This window comes from Lynx rufus, unplaced genomic scaffold, assembly GCF_022079265.1.
Source record: "Lynx rufus isolate CCGP_SWC_20201006 ecotype Redwood Valley unplaced genomic scaffold, mLynRuf1.p SCAF_8, whole genome shotgun sequence".
In the NCBI taxonomy this organism is placed as follows: Eukaryota; Metazoa; Chordata; class Mammalia; order Carnivora; family Felidae; genus Lynx; species Lynx rufus.
Window position 1 is genome coordinate 129,267,166 of NW_025814896.1, and position 17,558 is coordinate 129,284,723.

The 17,558-nt window shown below is 40.8% G+C and overlaps 1 protein-coding gene across 1 annotated transcript in view; it reads left to right on the forward strand.

The window, feature by feature from the left end:
- NBAS (NBAS subunit of NRZ tethering complex) overlaps window positions 1–17,558 on the forward strand; it is a 334,006-nt gene that overhangs the window by 74,625 nt on the left and 241,823 nt on the right. The window contains exons 13-19 of the mRNA XM_047068027.1: window positions 5,111–5,174; window positions 6,196–6,389; window positions 7,572–7,829; window positions 8,554–8,679; window positions 12,286–12,437; window positions 13,326–13,466; window positions 13,727–13,805. Of these exons, the coding sequence (XP_046923983.1) occupies window positions 5,111–5,174; window positions 6,196–6,389; window positions 7,572–7,829; window positions 8,554–8,679; window positions 12,286–12,437; window positions 13,326–13,466; window positions 13,727–13,805 (1,014 nt within the window). The remainder of the gene's footprint in view (window positions 1–5,110; window positions 5,175–6,195; window positions 6,390–7,571; window positions 7,830–8,553; window positions 8,680–12,285; window positions 12,438–13,325; window positions 13,467–13,726; window positions 13,806–17,558) is intronic.

The following is a 17,558-nucleotide window of genomic DNA, read 5'->3' on the forward strand; positions in this document are numbered from 1 at the left end:
CGTTTTTTATTTATTTTTGGGACAGAGAGAGACAGAGCATGAACGGGTGAGGGGCAGAGAGAGAGGGAGACACAGAATCGGAAACAGGCTCCAGGCTCCGAGCCATCAGCCCAGAGCCTGACATGGGGCTCGAACTCACAGACCGCGAGATCGTGACCTGGCTGAAGTCGGACGCTTAACCGACTGCGCCACCCAGGCGCCCCTGTTCTCAGTTTTTAAGAGTCTCTTATGCTTTGGCTCTCTCCCACTCTAACCTCTTTTTTTTTTTTTTTTCATTCCCCTCCCCCATGGGTTTCTGTTAAGTTTCTCAAGATCCACATAAGAGTGAAACCATATGGTATCTGTCTTTCTCTGTATGGCTTATTTCACTTAGCATCACACTCTCCAGTTCCATCCACGTTGCTCCAAAGGGCCATATTTCGTTCTTTCTCATTGCCATGTAGTACTCCATTGTGTATATAAACCACAATTTCTTTATCCATTCATCAGTTGATGAACATGTAGGCTCTTTCCATAATTTGGCTATTGTTGAGAGTGCTGCTATAAACATTGGGGTACAAGTGCCTCTATGCATCAGTACGCCTGTATCCCTTGGGTAAATTCCTAGCAGTGCTATTGCTGGGTCATAGGGTAGGTCTAGTTTTAATTTTCTGAGGAACCTCCACACTGTTTTCCAGAGTGGCTGCACCAGTTTGCATTCCCACCAACAGTGCAAGAGGGTTCCCGTTTCTCCGCATCCTCTCCAGCATCTATAGCCTCCTGATTTGTTCATTTTGGCCACTCTGACTGGCATGAGGTGATATCTGAGTGTGGTTTTGATTTGTATTTCCCTGATAAGGAGTGACGTTGAGCATCTTTTCATGTGCCTGTTGGCCACTGGAAGCCAAAAGAAAGCTGGAGTAGCCATATTAATATCAGACAAACTAGACTTTAAATTAAAGTCTGTAACAAGAGATGAAGAAGGGCATTATATAATAATTACAGGGTCTATCCATCAGGAAGAGCTAACAGTTATAAATGTCTATGTGCCGAATACGGGAGCCCCCAAATATATAAAACAATTACTCATAAACATAAGCAACCTTATTGATAAGAATGTGGTAATTGCAGGGGACTTTAACACTCCACTTACAGAAATGGATAGATCACCTAGACACACGGTCAATAAAGAAACAAGGGCCCTGAATGATACATTGGATCAGATGGACTTGACAGATATATTTAGAACTCTGCATCCCAAAGCAACAGAATATACTTTCTTCTCGAGTGCACATGGAACATTCTCCAAGATAGATCACATACTGGGTCACAAAACAGCCCTTCATAAGTATACAAGAATTGAAATTATACCATGCGTACTTTCAGACCACAATGCTATGAACCTTGAAATCAACCACAGGAAAAAGTCTGGAAAACCTCCAAAAGCATGGAGGTTAAAGAACACCCTACTAAAGAATGAGTGGGGGGGCGCCTGGGTGGCGCAGTCGGTTAAGCGTCCGACTTCAGCCAGGTCACGATCTCGCGGTCCGTGAGTTCGAGCCCCGCGTCAGGCTCTGGGCTGATGGCTCAGAGCCTGGAGCCTGTTTCCGATTCTGTGTGTCTCCCTCTCTCTCTGCCCCTCCCCCGTTCATGCTCTGTCTCTCTCTGTCCCAAAAATAAATAAACGTTAAAAAAAAAATTTTTAAAGAATGAGTGGGTCAACCAGGCAATTAGAGAAGAAATTAAAAAATATATGGAAACAAACAAAAATGAAAATACAACAATCCAAACGCTTTGGGATGCAGTGAAGGCAGTCCTCTGCCCATTTTTAAATTAGACCATTTGGTTTTGGTGTTGGGTTGTGTAATTTCTTTATATATTTTGGATATTAGCTCCTTTTTGGACATGCCATTTACAAATAACTTCTCCCATTCAGTAGGTTGTTTTTTCATTTTGTGGATGGTGTCCTTTGCTGTGCAACAAGTCTTTTATTTTGGGGTAGTCCCAATAGTTTCCTTTTGTTCTTGCATCCCTTGCCTGAGGAGACCTATCCATAAATAGTTGGAATAGTATGAAGGGAGGCAGTGGGAATGTCTGCTTTGAGAGTAGTGAGGCACAGCTGTGTCAGGATACTGGTCTGATAGGTCACCTCTGCCTGAAGCAGAGTTATGTTTGGGCTTCTTTTTTAAAGGTACTGTGCAGATAGTTTCATCCAACTCCCACATATTGTGAAAGTAAACATTTAGTTCAGATATCTAGCGTGAATCTGTGTTCAGCCGTAAAAATGAACGAAGTACGGATACATATTACAACATGGATATACCTTGAGAACCTTCTGCTACTCCAGAGAAGCCAGACACGAGGGGTTACGTGTTGTATGAACTCATTTATACGAAATATCCAGAATAGGTAAATCCACTGAGGCAGAAAGTGGGTTGGTAGCGGACAGGGCTGAGGGGATGGGGAGTGGGAAATCACTGCTTAACGGGTAAGTGGTTTTATTTTGGATCGACACAAATGTTTTGAAACTAAATGGAAGTGACAACACTGTGAACGTACAAAGTGCCACTGAATGTTCATTTTAAAATGGTTAATTTTCCATTATGTGAATTTTAGCTCAACAACAAAAAATGGCATCGCGAGTCCCATCTTTCCGCCAAAACCCCAAGACAAGCAAAAATGCAGATAATTAGAATGGATATCCTGTACTTCAGTTAAACTGACCCACTGTTTTCCTGAATAAGTTTAGTTTTTTTTTTTTTTTTTTTTTTTTTTTTTTTTTTTTACCGGTGTACTTTTGTTCATTCTGTGTTTGCTGACTGGAATGTCTTCCTCCACCCATTTGCCATATCCAGATTTTATCCAGTCTTGAACGTATGGCACCCAGTGTAGTACTTCCTTTATACCTCTTGAACCCCCTTTGTCTTTCTCGAGGCCATATTCAGAATGACCTCTTCACCCTTTGAAGACCCCTCCACTTTTATCTATACCTCTTTTTGGGCAGCTGTTATATTTGAACTTGGGTTATAGTCACTCACATCTGTTTCTTAGCTCTCTACCTGCTTGAGTTGTGCGGCCAGTAATGTATGGTTTTTCTTCCCCCTCACAGTATAAGTGCACAGTGTTCATTGACTAAATAGCAGAAGAGACCACACCTTTGAGAGGCTGCAGGAATACTAGTACTAAGCTAATTTTCCTATGGCTTAGCCATTCTAATTAGGGTGCAGTGATTTAAAAGAATAATTCATTCCTGGGGCGCCTGGGTGGCTCAGTCAGTCGGGCGTCCGACTGCGGTTCAGGTCATGATCTCATGGCTTGTGGGTTCGAGCCCCACATCAGGCTCTGTGCTGACAGCTTGGAGCCTGGAACCTGCTTCGGATTCTGTGTCTTCCTCTCTCTGTGACCCTCCCCCGTTCATGCTCTGTCTCTCTCTGTCTCAAAAATAAACATTAAAAAAAAAAAAGTAATTGATTCACTTATTCAGCATTTAGCTACCGTGACAGGTGAGTACTGTGATAGGTCTGGGAGTACGAAGATGACTCTGACAGAGTTCTGGCTGCGGAAGAACACATCTTTGTCTTGTGTTTAAAATCAAATTCACAAGAGACATCCATTATTAAAGCCATCTGCACGGAACAGTCTAGTCCCGAAATGTCTGAAAACTGACCCTCATGGACTGGTGCAGCTTGTTCACGGTGCTCTTCCTCATCATTAGCTCTGATGAAGACAAGCCCACCTTGAATTCTCAATGTACTTATACTAGTGAGATGGTTTCGTTTGAAAAAATTTTGGAGATTTCTTGTTAAATTTCACTGTAATCTGTATGTACTTAAATTCCCCCAAGGCCGAATCATCCTTGTTGTTTGTGGGACTTAAAGTGTTAGTCCACCCTCCCCTTGTGTACTCCACGATGTCAGCAGGGAAGCACACATGTCCCCATATGAAGGTGCTGTGGGAGCGCGTACAGCTGATGATTCAGAGGCCCTAAAAATGTCTGAAGTGCCCTATGAGTGACCAAAGAAGATTTGACCTTAAGGAATCCGAGTTGATTAGTTTCAGTAATCTATACCTTCTGGTATTCTGAATCTTTGAAAGTTAATTATGAGAAAGTAAACCGGGACAATCTATTTCTTCTGTTAGTATATAAATAGGCTTTTAGGGTGACTTTTTGGGTAAAGTTTAAAGAATTATATCTTCTGTTTTCAGTGACTGCTGTGAGTGATTTATCATAGTAGTGGAGATCAGGAAATTCTTTTAGGCCTTGGAAAGAAGTATCAATTTTAATACTCTTAAGGCTTAGCCACTGAGAAATTGTTGATAAAGTATATATTAAATGAGAAAGCACATTTTGACTTAAATATAGCATTACTTTCTTTAGGCTTAAGATTTCACATAGCCAAATGATATTTTTGCTGGTCTTTTCCCATACTGCTGTAATTCTGAAGATGCAGTAATTAACAGTGAGCCCAGAGGGGGTCTGGCAGTGTGTTCATCTCAGCTGTTGTATGATAGTGGAGAGAGATTGATGTGTCGTCACCTTCTCAAAGGTGGGCATGACATTATGTTCCATGAAATTAGAATATGAATGGAGGCAGCTTGAGAATCCCATTGTTGTATTTTTTTCTGTAGTAAATTAGTCCTAGGAAGTTAGAACTGGGGATAACATGGAGGTTGCAGAGTCTAATCTCAGAACCGTGGAGCCTAAGGCCTGGAGGGGTCACTCCACTTACAAGTTACAGGAGTAGGACTTGTACCCAGACTTGTGCTTATTCACCACAGCATAGCCGTTCTCCTCCCGGAGTGTAAGTGTGTGTATATGAGTGCGCACAGAACGAATGTTCGTGTGTCTTGCTCTCATCGTATTAATTGCACACTCGCTGTCTTACTTTTCTTCTGCATGCTCTTTTCTTCATTAAATTGAGTTACAGTGGTTCCAGGTGCACATTTTAAGTGTAAGAGCAAGGTTATTAAGAGGAATAGATTACAGCTAGGTAGAATACGACTAAGAGATCGAAGGAAAGCATCGCTTCCATATTTTGTTATTTCAAAAAATCCATAGTTGTTAGTGATGCTCTCATAATTTTCTTACATTGTTGACTCAAGAAGTCCTGTGCATATTTTTCATGTTTAGCCAGGCTATGATGACCTTAATCCTGACTGGAGGCTCTCTCCTGAGAAGAGAAAAAAAATCAAAGGTGAGTTGTATGAAATACGATAATTGAAACCTTATGAGACAGTAATTATATAGTAAAGGTGCTCTTTGATGATATATGTAGGGGATGAAAACAAATCTTTTTCTTTTTACCTTCCACGGTTCTCTGGCTGGGGTCCTGTAAAATTAGATTGACAGAAGACAGATTAACAGGAGAAAAACAAAACCGAAGTTACTAGCATGTACGTTGGGAGTAGTACCCAGAAATGAGTGATTCCGAGGGTTGGTTGGAAGTTGGTTTTCCGCAGCATCTTATCAAGGGAACAATAAAATTATTAAGTGCCAAGACAAAAAGAACTTTGAGTTTCACTCATTTCTGCATCTTAACATATTTCTTATGTCAAACTGGTCAATTTTGAGGTGGCAGTCCTGGTCTCCTTCAAATCTTTAAGAGGAAATCAGCATTGGGGCATCTGGGTGGCTCAGTCGTTGGGTGTCCGACTCTTGGTTTTAGCTCAGGTCATGACCTCATGGTTCTTGGGTCCGAGCCCCGAGTTGGGCTCTCAGCTGACAGCATGGAGCCTGCTTAGGATTCTCCTTCTCCCTCTCTCTCTCTGCCCCTCCCCCCTCAAAATAAACTTTAGAAGTGAAAACTATTATATGTCTGTCTTAAATTTTTTTTAAGTGTATGATTCTCTCCTATTGTTAGTCTGAAAAGGGATATGTGAACATTTTTCAAAACCTTTTAGAACCTTTATGATACGTATGCTTCATACACACCAACATTTCAACCTGTTCTGTTGACATGTGTTGGTAGACTTCATTTTTTGAGAGGGAAGACCTAAAGATATTTACTGCTCCTGCATCCTTAGAATTTTGGACTTTGACAAATTGTCGGAACTCAGGTACCATTTTGTAAAAATTTGGGTGACGACTTTAATTTATTTTTTCTTATTGAACACGTTTAGGGCCCAAATATGGTTTTTAAATTGATCATTGGACTAAATGTGTTGTAGTTAATGCACATTGACGAGGCGCTTGTGTTGATTTACTTTCCCCATTAGATAAAGAGTCCTTTTACCCACTGATTGATGTAAATTGGTGGGCAGCCGGTGCAGTGACTTTGGCTCGCTGTTCTGGTGCTTTGACGGTTTCGTCGGTGAAAACTTTGAAGAATTTACTGGGAAAATCCTGTGAGTGGTTTGAACCATCACCTCAAGTCACTGCTACCCATGATGGAGGATTTTTAAGTTTGGAGGTAATGCTTTCCCTTTTGGAGCAGCTAGTGTGTTGGAAAGAAAACCTGTATTTCACCAAAAATCCAAACACCTGATTTAGTTTTTAGTGATTTTTGTCCATTATTTTTATTGAAGTATGGATAAACGTTTGATTTTTAAATTTTAGCTAGCCCATCATCTAATCTTGTTTTTAAAAACACCACCCTGTGACTGGAATCAGAGATTCAGTGAGGATAATAAGAAAGATCTATTGTTGAGTCAATTAACAAATTTGCGTTGTAAAAGAATGGAGAAAATGGAGTCATTTTGCTCTTTGTAAAAGCATTTTTTCTTCACGGACATGACATATTTTGTTCTTTTTCTTAGATTGGACATCTTAAAATGTAAAAGGTATTTCTAGTTAGATATGGTCTTTAACAAACTATTTCCCTGAAGTTTGGGAACTTAAAAATTCTGGTTCTTTTAGTAAAGAAAGCTTGTTTGTCATGACAGAAGACTTGAAAATTGAGGCTAGTCCCATAAAGTTCTGTTTTTATCATGAACAATTCTAAGTCTTTCAAGTGTAATGACCTTCAATAGCTTTCATTTCAGTGCAGATTCACAAGTATGTTTTTTTTTTTTTTTAAATCTCAAAGTTTGTTACTGAGTCTACAGATGTGATTTAAAAAGAACCATGGCTTAAAATCTAAGCCAACTCTGTTAAGTCTGGAATGAAAGTTATCGTCAACAGTCAGGCTTTCAGACTCAGAACTTTATGAAGCTGTTACACATTTTTTTTTCCCCAAAGGGAGGGAGGGCAGGAAAGCTAGTCTCAGTAAAGCAAATAAATACCTTCATGTTCATTTTCTAAATAGATGAAAAACTCCTGTTTTTTCTGCAGCAGGTACAAAAATACCAAAGTGAAGATATTAACATTCTTTTTGTTTCCCTAAAATAATTGCCAGGCATATATTTGGGAGATCATATTAATGAGCTGTTTTTAAAACAGGCTTTGGTTTTGGAGATTTGGAGCCAATAAGACAGAGGATCTTTCTGGAAGTGTTGATGTATATACTGTCTGTATTGGGTTCTCTTGAAGCTTATTCTTAATCACATGGCTCGTGTCATGCATTGAACCAGAGCAGAATTAAAAATATTTTTCTCACTCTAAAGCTTGTCTTCAGCTCCTCACTACTGATTTAACATTTCCTTTTTCAATTTAGTGTGAGATTAAACTTGCTCCCAAACGATCTCGTTTGGAGACTAGGGGTGGAGACGAAGAGGAAGGTGAAGAGGATTCGGATTCCGATCAGGAAATATCCGCGAAGGCTCGCTACTTCGGCTACATAAAGCAGGGCCTGTACCTGGTGACGGAGATGGAGCGATTTGCGCCTCCACGGAAACGCCCGCGAACCATTACTAAAAACTACCGCCTCGTGAGTTTGCGCTCCACGACTCCAGAAGAGCTTTATCAGAGAAAGGTGAGGGAGCGTCCTATCGCTGTCAGAGTGCATAGGCATCCAGCTTTTATTTTATTGGAATGAGAAAAACTAATTTTTTTAACACAGAAATTTAAAGAGGGATCGTCCTATCATTGACCTGTTAGAAATATCGGTATTATAGAGCTTTTGAAAATAATGCTGGTTTTTATGCCTGAGGAATCAAAATAAAAACAGTGGATGAAAGATGAATTCACTGAGACCGTTGGTCCACTTTGTGGATTAGCTGGGTCTTTGCTGCCCTTCACGTGGCCTTCAGCGCTCACCTTATCTGTGTTCAGTGCAGCTGTCTCCTCAGACTGCAGATGGTAAGGGAAGAAATGCAGACTTGCTTTCTAATCAGGCATCTGCTTGGGAAGCAGATTTGGTCCACTCTGAGCGTTCTAGTTGTTTGTGCCGGGTGCTGTAGTGTCCGGGGTGGGCTCTGACCAGGAGTCAGGCTGTCGGTTCTCCTTGTCTTGGTTTCACCATCATTTTACTCCATAAATATGGGCATTTCAGCTGTCTCTCAGCTGTCTGTTAAAGAGTGGAAAGAAGCGCTTGCTCTTTCTGCCACTCAAGGCTTTGGGCTCCTGGTGCCACAGTGCCTATGAGAATAGTTGGGAATGCATAACATGCTGTAAGGGTTAAGGTGATTGCATCATGATAGTGACACCTTGGGCGCTTCAGTAATGTAACGTTCCTGTTCCCATTTCCTTGTCCCAAGATTGAAAGTGAAGAATACGAGGAAGCCTTGTCTCTGGCTCAGACGTACGGCCTGGACACTGACCTAGTGTATCAGAGACAGTGGAGGAAGTCCGCGGTCAACATTGCTTCCATTCAGAGTTACTTGGTATGTTTACATATTTTCCTAACGTGGTAAAATTCAAATTATGGGATACTTTTTGGTTATGGGCCTTTTTTTGGGAGCATTATATATTGCTGACATTTCTAAAGCTTTTTCAACCTGGAGGAGTTATCCGGTTGTATTGGCCCTGCAGCTGGACCTTGGTGCTGAAGATGTGTGAACAAATATTCACTGATAAGCCAGCTAACTATCTGGTTTTTTGGTCTAATCCTTTCTCTTCCTCTACATCACTTACCTTTCTTCACCTACATCATTAAGGGTCTCATCAGGAACCAGAAACCACCTAGTAATTTGGACAGGGAAAGTTTTAATATGGAGCATTTTTAAAAAATTTATTTTGAGAGAGAGAGAGAAAAAGCATGTGCATGCAAGCAGGGGAGAGGCAGAGAGAGGGGGAGAGAATCCCAAACAGGTTCCACACTGTCAGCACAGAGCCTGACGTGGGGCTCCATCCACTGAGATCATGACCTGAGCTGAAATCAAGAGTCAGACGCTTAACCAACTGAGCTGCCCAGGCACCCCTGGAACATTATTTTCTAGTGAGATTTCCTATAAAGGGGTAAAGAGAACATTAAGGACTACCCTAGGGCTGAAGGAGCATACCCAAGGAGGGAACAGACTTGGAAGGGAGCTGGGATTCAGACCTCACTGAAGAGTGGTTGCAGCACATCGGCAGGAAGAGTTCTCTGCTGTGTCTTGGGCCAGGGCTGGTTCTTAGATGCCAAGGTTGGCAGGTAGGAAAAGGTAGGATGGATGAGCAAACTGATGCCTGCCGCTAGGTGCAACAGTAAGCGGAGGTTAGGGGTCGGAAGACCTCAGATAAGGACCCATGGCCATGACTGAAAAGAAAAAGGTCCTGCTACGCAGGTGGAGATAGTCTGGAAAGACACCTCCCCTTCTGCTGGGTGCCTGGGAGATTCACTGGGAAGGAATCTGCCCATAGGAGTACAACTGACATTCAGGGGAAGTTGTGTTCAGCAGAGCAAGGGGGGGAGTAAGCACTCTGGAGGGCTCCTACATGCATTGGCTGCTAAGCCACAGGAGCAAGAAGTTTAGACCCTGAGCCTGTTAGGACTAGAAACCAGAGCCTTTCCTCCACAGTGGCCTTCTAGCGCCCTCTCCTGATGAAGCTTGATATTCTGTCCATTAAAAAATGGGAATCCTGTCTATCCCAGAGATAGCCGTGAAGAGAACTTTTGAAGCTGAGAGGCGATGTAACAAGCCTGCCAAATTCTCCCTTTGTGTTTAAATTTTCCAATTGGAATCGCTTCTCGGCCTTTTGGCTAAGATCAAGTGTAAAATTTCCAACTGGATTCCTCCTGCTTCCTGCTGCCTGAGTTAACGTGTGTTGTATCCTGTGTATTTGTACCGTTGGAACCTTTGTGAGGGAGCGGTTGGGTTTCTGGCATGCTTTCGAGAGGCGTGTGGTTCTTCACGTGACGTTGAGAAAAGAGAATACCTTTGCCTGTAGGAAGATCTAAGAAATGTTGGGAAAATGTTGTAATTGTTTTCCTTACAATTTATGTACACGAGTAATTAAAAATAAAAATCTGAAAAAGTTGTAAGTAAGAAGTTGATGCTTCGATAAAACTGGAAGATAAACTGTTAGTACAAGACGCCAGAGAAGAGAGAGCGTGAGAGATCATGAAAGAGAAAAAGTTGCTCATATATCCTTTAGAATATCAGAACACCAAAGCTATATTATCTTTCTTCTTTTGTGATCAAGACAGTGAGTTGTGAGTTTATGTATACCCGCTTAGGGCTTTTTCTGGAACACAGTAGAGGACAGTTTTGGTCTCTGAAGGAGCTGACAGGTGTTGAGAGAGAGCAGGTACATTTTTTTATTGGGAGAAATACTTAATTCAGTGAAATAAATAGGCAGTTAAGAGTCAAAGCACTTGGCGAGGGGAGGTGAAAGGGGTACAGGAGAGACATAAATATGACCTTCCCTTTTAGGGAGCTTATAATCTTTCTGAGAAGATAAGCCTCTTGTCTAAAATATAAATAACTAGGGATGCCTGGGTGGCTCAGTCGGTTAAGTGTCCAACTTCGGCTCAGGTCATGATCTCACAGTTCATGAGTTTGAGCCCCGTGTCGGGCTCTGTGCTGACAGCTCGGGGCCCGGAGCCTGCTTCGCTCAGGGCCCAGAGCCTGCTTCGCCCGGGGCCCGGAGTCTGTGTCTCCCTTTCTCTCTGCCCCTTCCCCGCTTGTGCTGTGTGTCTGTCTGTCTCTCTCAAAAATAAATAAACATTAAAAAAATTAAAAAAATAAATATAAATAACTATGCAGGAAGATTCCAGATAAATGCTGTGGGAACCCAGTGAAAGTAGCAATGATTTTAGACCTAGTGGTTATGGAAGGCCCTTTGTAGTGAAGATGTTTTGAGCAGGTTTGAGAGAATTCAGAGCAGGCCTCCTGGAGTTAAAAGATTGGAAGGCATTCTTCATGGGACAAATGGTATGAGCAAATGAGAAGAAAATGAGCATGACCTGTGGCATTGACTAAATCTGTCCTAATCATTGCTTCATGTCTAGTTTAGTACCTGGTCCCCAGTAGGTGCCCACTAGCTATTTCTTGGATGAGTAAATGAGCTCTGTAAGTAAACCAATCTGCTGGATCTGGTATTCAACAGTAGTGAACTTGGGGAAATATGATTAGAAAGATACATTGATTTGGGTTCCAGAGGATGTTGAAGACTTGTGATGACTTAAGCTTTTTATCTGTAGGGTAACGGGAAGTGTTGTGGATTTTTGACTGTGGAGGTGCTGAGGGAGGTGGTGTAGAAGACGAGTTGGTGTGGAAGGGGAGTGATGGTGGGGAAACCCTCTAAGGGCAAGAGACCCTTCTGGTGTCACAGATGTTATGTGTTGATGACATAGACTGGTATGGAGGCCATAGACCTGGAGAAGAGGAAGTGAGTTAGGCGACATTTGAAGGAAGAATTGATAGAATGAAATATGTAAAAAGAATAAAGGGTAAAAGTCAAATGTCACTTAAAATTTATAACCACAATGACTCTAAGAGGAGGGAAAGTCAGGGATTTTGAGTGGAGTCAGAGGAAGCAGTTGGGTGGGAGGAATAGGCCCTTGGTCTTTCCAAAGAATAGCATATTATGACTTTGATGATTAAATTATCATCCGCACTTTGTGATACATCTCATGGTCAAGTAAATACAGAACTGTGATGTTCTATGCCTCATTAGTTTCGTTTCAAAGTTAAACATGCTTGTTACAATAGGATATATCTTATTTTGCTTTTCTGCTTTATTTTCGACTCTATTATATAGCCCAAATGCAAACTAACGAGCAGCTATAAAACTCTGGGCAGATCTTTTTTATGTTTCTGAAAAAGAGTCCTGAAGCTTTGGGTTTCAGCTTTGGGTTTCTCTTCATTAGAAGAGAAAGGAACGCTGTAGGAATCTCATTCTCTACGTCCCATTTTAATCATTGTTGGGGAATTTTCCTTTTCCTGTGGGCCAAGGGCATAGGTAGCTAGACTTCCTTAGGTATGGCTTTACAATTCTAGAAGGCAGCTGTTAGGTGCTGTCACATGTCATGGGTTCTGTAATGCCTCTTTTTTATTTGTATCCAGAGTAAAATAAAGAAACGATCTTGGGTTCTTCATGAGTGTTTGGAAAGGGTTCCCGAAAATGTGGACGCTGCAAAGGAACTGCTTCAGTATGGATTGAAAGGCACGGACCTGGAGGCCCTGGTGGCGATAGGGAAAGGAGCAGATGATGGCAGGTTGGTCACAGAAAGACTTGGATTCAGGAATAAAGGTGACTTTGTGAAAACATTTAAGCTGAGACGTGGTGAAAGGTAAACTTCTTTATTTAGGTTTATCCTGTAATGAGACAGTTGACTTCGATCAATGCTTCCCTTATCTGAGGTCACAGCTTTCTTTACTTTGAGTTAAGTATTGTACATATGAGAGCTTGGTGCTAAGAAAAGAGCAAGTTCTACGAAGTGTTATTGGATGCTGGCAGTTTCTAAGCTGTGGGCTGAAGGCATGGACCTGGGTGTGCTCACTAGTCGGAAGCACCCCCCGGGCAAGTGTGAGCTTCATTCACTTTGTCTCTGGCCTCGTACCCTCTTTAGAGAATTGGAGTGCTTAAATTATGTGTTTTGCAAAAGCACTTCATAAGCTTTTAAGTACCACACAAATGCCTGTTAGTAATAGTAGTAAAGTTACTTGACAAGAGGCATTGCTCATCAGACATTTGGAACTCTTTAAAGTTACAAACGTGATTGTGTATTTGATAAATAAATAACGTAAATGAGACGGACATTCATTACCATTTTAAAACCTTAAAAAGAAGTGATTCAGATTATAAACTCTGGGCAACATTTTCTTCATCGGCCGTTTCACCTTGGGTGAATATAACCTCCCGTGTTTTCCTAAGTAGTTTTTATTGTCATGATTTTAAAATTTCTGTATGTGATGATTAGTGATGACGTTTTGCTCATCCTGTGGATATAGCATGTGCATCTCTTTGCCTGCAATACAAAAAGCATTCTTTCAAATAATTGGTTGTTTCTGTTTCTGTGAAAATCAACTTAGTAATAAAATCAGCCAAAGTAGGAGAAAGCTGCTTTCACGAATAGCTTTGGGTCTTCTGTTTCTTCGTGCAGATTCACATTACCTGGTGAAGTAGACATTGACAATCTCCCCTATGAAGAGCTTTCACCACCTGATGAAGAGTCTGCCAAGAATAAGAAGGAGAAGGAGATGAAGAGGAGACAGGAACTACTTAAATTAGTAAACTTTTCGAAGTAAATGATTTATTGCTGTTCATTTGCTAGTGTCTTTAAAATAACTAGTCAGTTAAGTGTGTTCTTTACTAGGATTAATTGCTCTCAATCATTCCAGCAACTTCCATCAAATGCATTTGCTCTTATTTCACCCTGGTGCTTCTGTGTATTGTTCTGTCAGTTTGGGGCTTAGTGGAATACTGGTTATTTTTATTCTATTTTAACTCCTAGAGAACTGTGCTTCTGTGTTAATATAAGTGGCCTAATATTATTCACAACAGGTTAACACTGGAGCAAAAGGAACTTTGCCGTTGTCGGCTGAAATTATTAACCTACTTAGATCGGCTTGCAACATACGAGGTGAGGAGTAGTTTTAATCAAACCAATTATGTTTGTTCGATCTGTTATTGTAAATGCTACGGCCGCCCTAATATCTGACAGATCTGATCTTTAAAACTGTTGTTTACGAAAATATCATTTTGTGCAGAAGCAGTTTCTCTTGCATACCAGCTTTGGTAAAAATTAGAGATTGTGGAAGGCACAAGTTGTTGTGTTAGTCTAGGGAATAGAAAGACTAGCTGTTTTGGTATATATGTTTTCTGGATATATGACCCTTTTGATTTACTTTTATTTTACATTTTTATTTTCAGGTATGGTGTGTAGCTGTCTCTAGCCAACTTTCAGTATATACTGGGTTTTCATAATCCTAATATGAATATTTCTTACTCATTTTATTTCAGTGATTTGTTGAATTTAGTTGGTTGAACTTTGATTCTAATTATGGCCAAAATTAGACACTTGAACTTAAAAAAAGTATACTTTATATTTATTTCTTTCGGGGACACAAACCCTGATGTTCAAACCACGTTCAGTAGCACGATTCAAGTGTTGTTAAAACTATTTCAGCAAATAGAAATAAGTTAGATGGCTTTTTCACGTGACGCTTTTAGCCGAAATTACCCAGAAACTAATACAAATTTCCAACTTTCAAAGTTTGGCTTCCCTGGCAGGTTACTTCGCGGTCTGTGTTAAGCCTCCTTTCTGGGGGCCTTGGTACTGGCACAGCAGGCGCCCAGTAAATGTGACACCTGGTGATGTGATCTTGTCCCTGTGTTAATACGCAGGTATTTAATCCTTATCCTACCTGCAGGCAAATCCAAGAGACTTTGATTTCCCACCTGGTAATAAAAATAGAAGTGTTTTCAGACAAAATACCAATGACAAAAGAGGGCTATTTATGGTTATTAGAAAACATAGTAGTGAGTATATCATTTTCACACAAAATACTTTTTTTTGTTTTTTTGTTTTATTTATTTTTTTTTAATAATGAAATTTATTGTCAAATCGGTTTCCATACAACACCCAGTGCTCATCCCAACAGGTGCCCTCCTCAATGCCCATCACCTACTTCACCTCCTTCCCACCCCGCATCAACCCTCAGTTTATTCTCAGTTTTTAAGAGTCTCTTATGGTTTGCCTTCCTCCCTCTCTTTTTTTTTTCCCCTTCCCCTCCCCCATAGTCTTCTGTTAAGTTTCTCAGGATCCACATAAGAGTGAAAATACTTTTGTCTGTCACTACTGCTAGTTTGTTGGATGGCCATATTATTTTAAAGCCTACCTTTTACTGTGTTGGACTTTTTCTTCTAAAAAAAAATTTTTTTTTTAACGTTAATTCATTTTTGAGAGACACAGAACATGAGTGGGGGAGGGGCAGAGAGAGAGGGAGACACAGAATCCGAAGCAGGCTCCAGGCTCTGAGCTGTCAGCACAGATCCCCATGTGGGGCTTGAACTCACGAACTGTGAGATCATGACCTGAGCCGGAACCAAGAGTCGGACGCTTAACTGACTGAGCCCCCCAGGCATCCTGTGTTGGACTTATATTTTGAAGTAATACATAAAAGTGTGTTATGAACTGCAGAAGTCGGTACAGATATAGTTTATTATTTTTTCTTAGCCTTTGTTTTACTAAATCTTACTGATTTTGAGATCTTAAGGAGTTCCATAAAATGTTCAGAGTTTGACTATGCAGTTAATTTTTTTTTTATTGCCCTTTAGTTACTGAATTGCTATTTCTTATTTGGTAATATTTCCGATTCGATAATAGGAGGTACTATTACATTTTTTAAAGTATTTGTCGAGCCCACTTTCTGAGTGAATTAGGCTAATTAAGCTTTCAAAAAGTAGGTGAAATTGATGAATTTGGCTATTAAAACTTAAAAATGAGGATGTTCAGATACAGTGGCTAACCAGCTGGATAGTGGTAGAGACAGGCATTGCATTTTAATCATAGTGCATAGCTTATTTTATTAATTCTGTGATGAATTAGATAAAAATGGATTCATTTAAAGTTCACGCGAGTGCCTGGTAAGTACCAGCTGTCATGCAGGAGGTGGAGGTAAGAATAGGGAGCTGTCCTTCTGGAGTCTTCACTTTATAGGCACTAAGTGACTATAATAATGTGCAAAGAACTGGTGAGGGGGCATAGTGGAGTCCTGGGGGTGTCCCAAGAAGATGCCTCAAAGGAAGTGATAGTGCAACTAGTACTTAAAAAAAGGCAGGTGGGTTTTAGGGGCGGGGGGGGGGGGTGGATTACTATGAGGGGCACATGATGATAGAAGTTCCGTAAAGGCATAGGGGATTTGTCTTGTTTGTCTTGACATCCCTAAACTCAGATTGATACCTGGCTCATTGAGGAGCTCAGCAAATATTTGTTGAAGCAATCAGTAGGTCAGACAATACCTTAATACCAACGCATTTGTTGAGGATTTAGCCACTGTGCTGTGAACTTAATCCAGATTATTTCTCAGCAGTCCTTTGAGGCTGGTACTATCCTTGCAGTTTTATGGATGTGAAAACTGAGACTTGGGGAAGGAAGGTAATTTGAGTAGAAAGCAAGAACTCCTAATGAAGTCTCTTGTATTCAGTAGCCAGTGCTGATAAGCGACCTGCTGTATGAGGAAAGGCCTAGCGGCATTTAAGAAGATGGGGTGCACCTGGCAGAGACAGCTCGTGGGGTTTGGCGGGGGGGCAGCACAGACCAAAAGGAGGAGGGGTGGTTAGAATAGCTTCTGGATACATGATGAAAGGACTTTCATGCTGTGTAAGAACTTGAATTGTTAGAGATTGAGTGGGTCTAGGAAACAACAGGAAGGGGGTAAGTGGAGACAGTTGTGGGCAGCTCTTTCAAGAAATTTTGTTTCAAGGGAGCCAAGAAGGTGGGGGTAGCTACAGGGTATATAAAATCAGGAGTTGTTTTTTTTTTTTTTTCATGGAAGGAAGAAGACGTATTGTTCATATACTAATGGGAATGAACCAGTGGAGGGTGAGGAGGAATTTACTGAACAGAAGAAAGAAGAGATAATGGCATGATTGTAGAAATAGGAGAAATGGGATCCGGAGCTTGAGTGGGGTTTGAGGCTGTTTTGGGAGCAGATGTATATAATTTTTCTGTTGTAACTGACAGGAGGAAAATCCTATTGGTATCAGTACAGGTAGATGTACAGTGTTAGTGGGTTGGAAAATGAGAGCTTTCCCATCTAATAGTGTCAGTTAAAGTATAGGAAGCAAGTTTTTAGTCGAGAATGGAGATGGGAATAAGGTGATGGAGGTTTGGAAAGAATGAAAGAATTGTGGAAAAGTTCTTAACAGAATAGGAGAGAAAGCCTGTTAGGGAAATGTTGTAGCATTGTGGGACAGCATGTTTGAATTGAGTTTATAAAACTTCAAACTTTCTTTAAAATATAGAGAAGAGTATAATGAGCCTGGATGTCCTCACTGCCCAGCTTCAACCATTTTACCAATCTTGTATCTTACTCTCCACTCCTGCCTTTTCTTTCACTTAGTCATTTCAAAGCAAATCCTAGACGCCTTATCATTGTACCCGTAAATACTTAAGTAGTGTCTGTAATTGGTAAAGACTTTAAAAAAATAACCACAATAGCACTGTATTATTTCTAACAAAATGAGTAGTAATTCCCTAACATCATTTGATATCCGCCTCACATTCAATTTTCCCAGGTTGCCTCACGAATGTTTTTACAGTTAGTTCATTTGAATCGGGGCCCTAACGGTGTTGAGATCTGGAAATGAGAACTGTCAGCTTGGTTTTGTA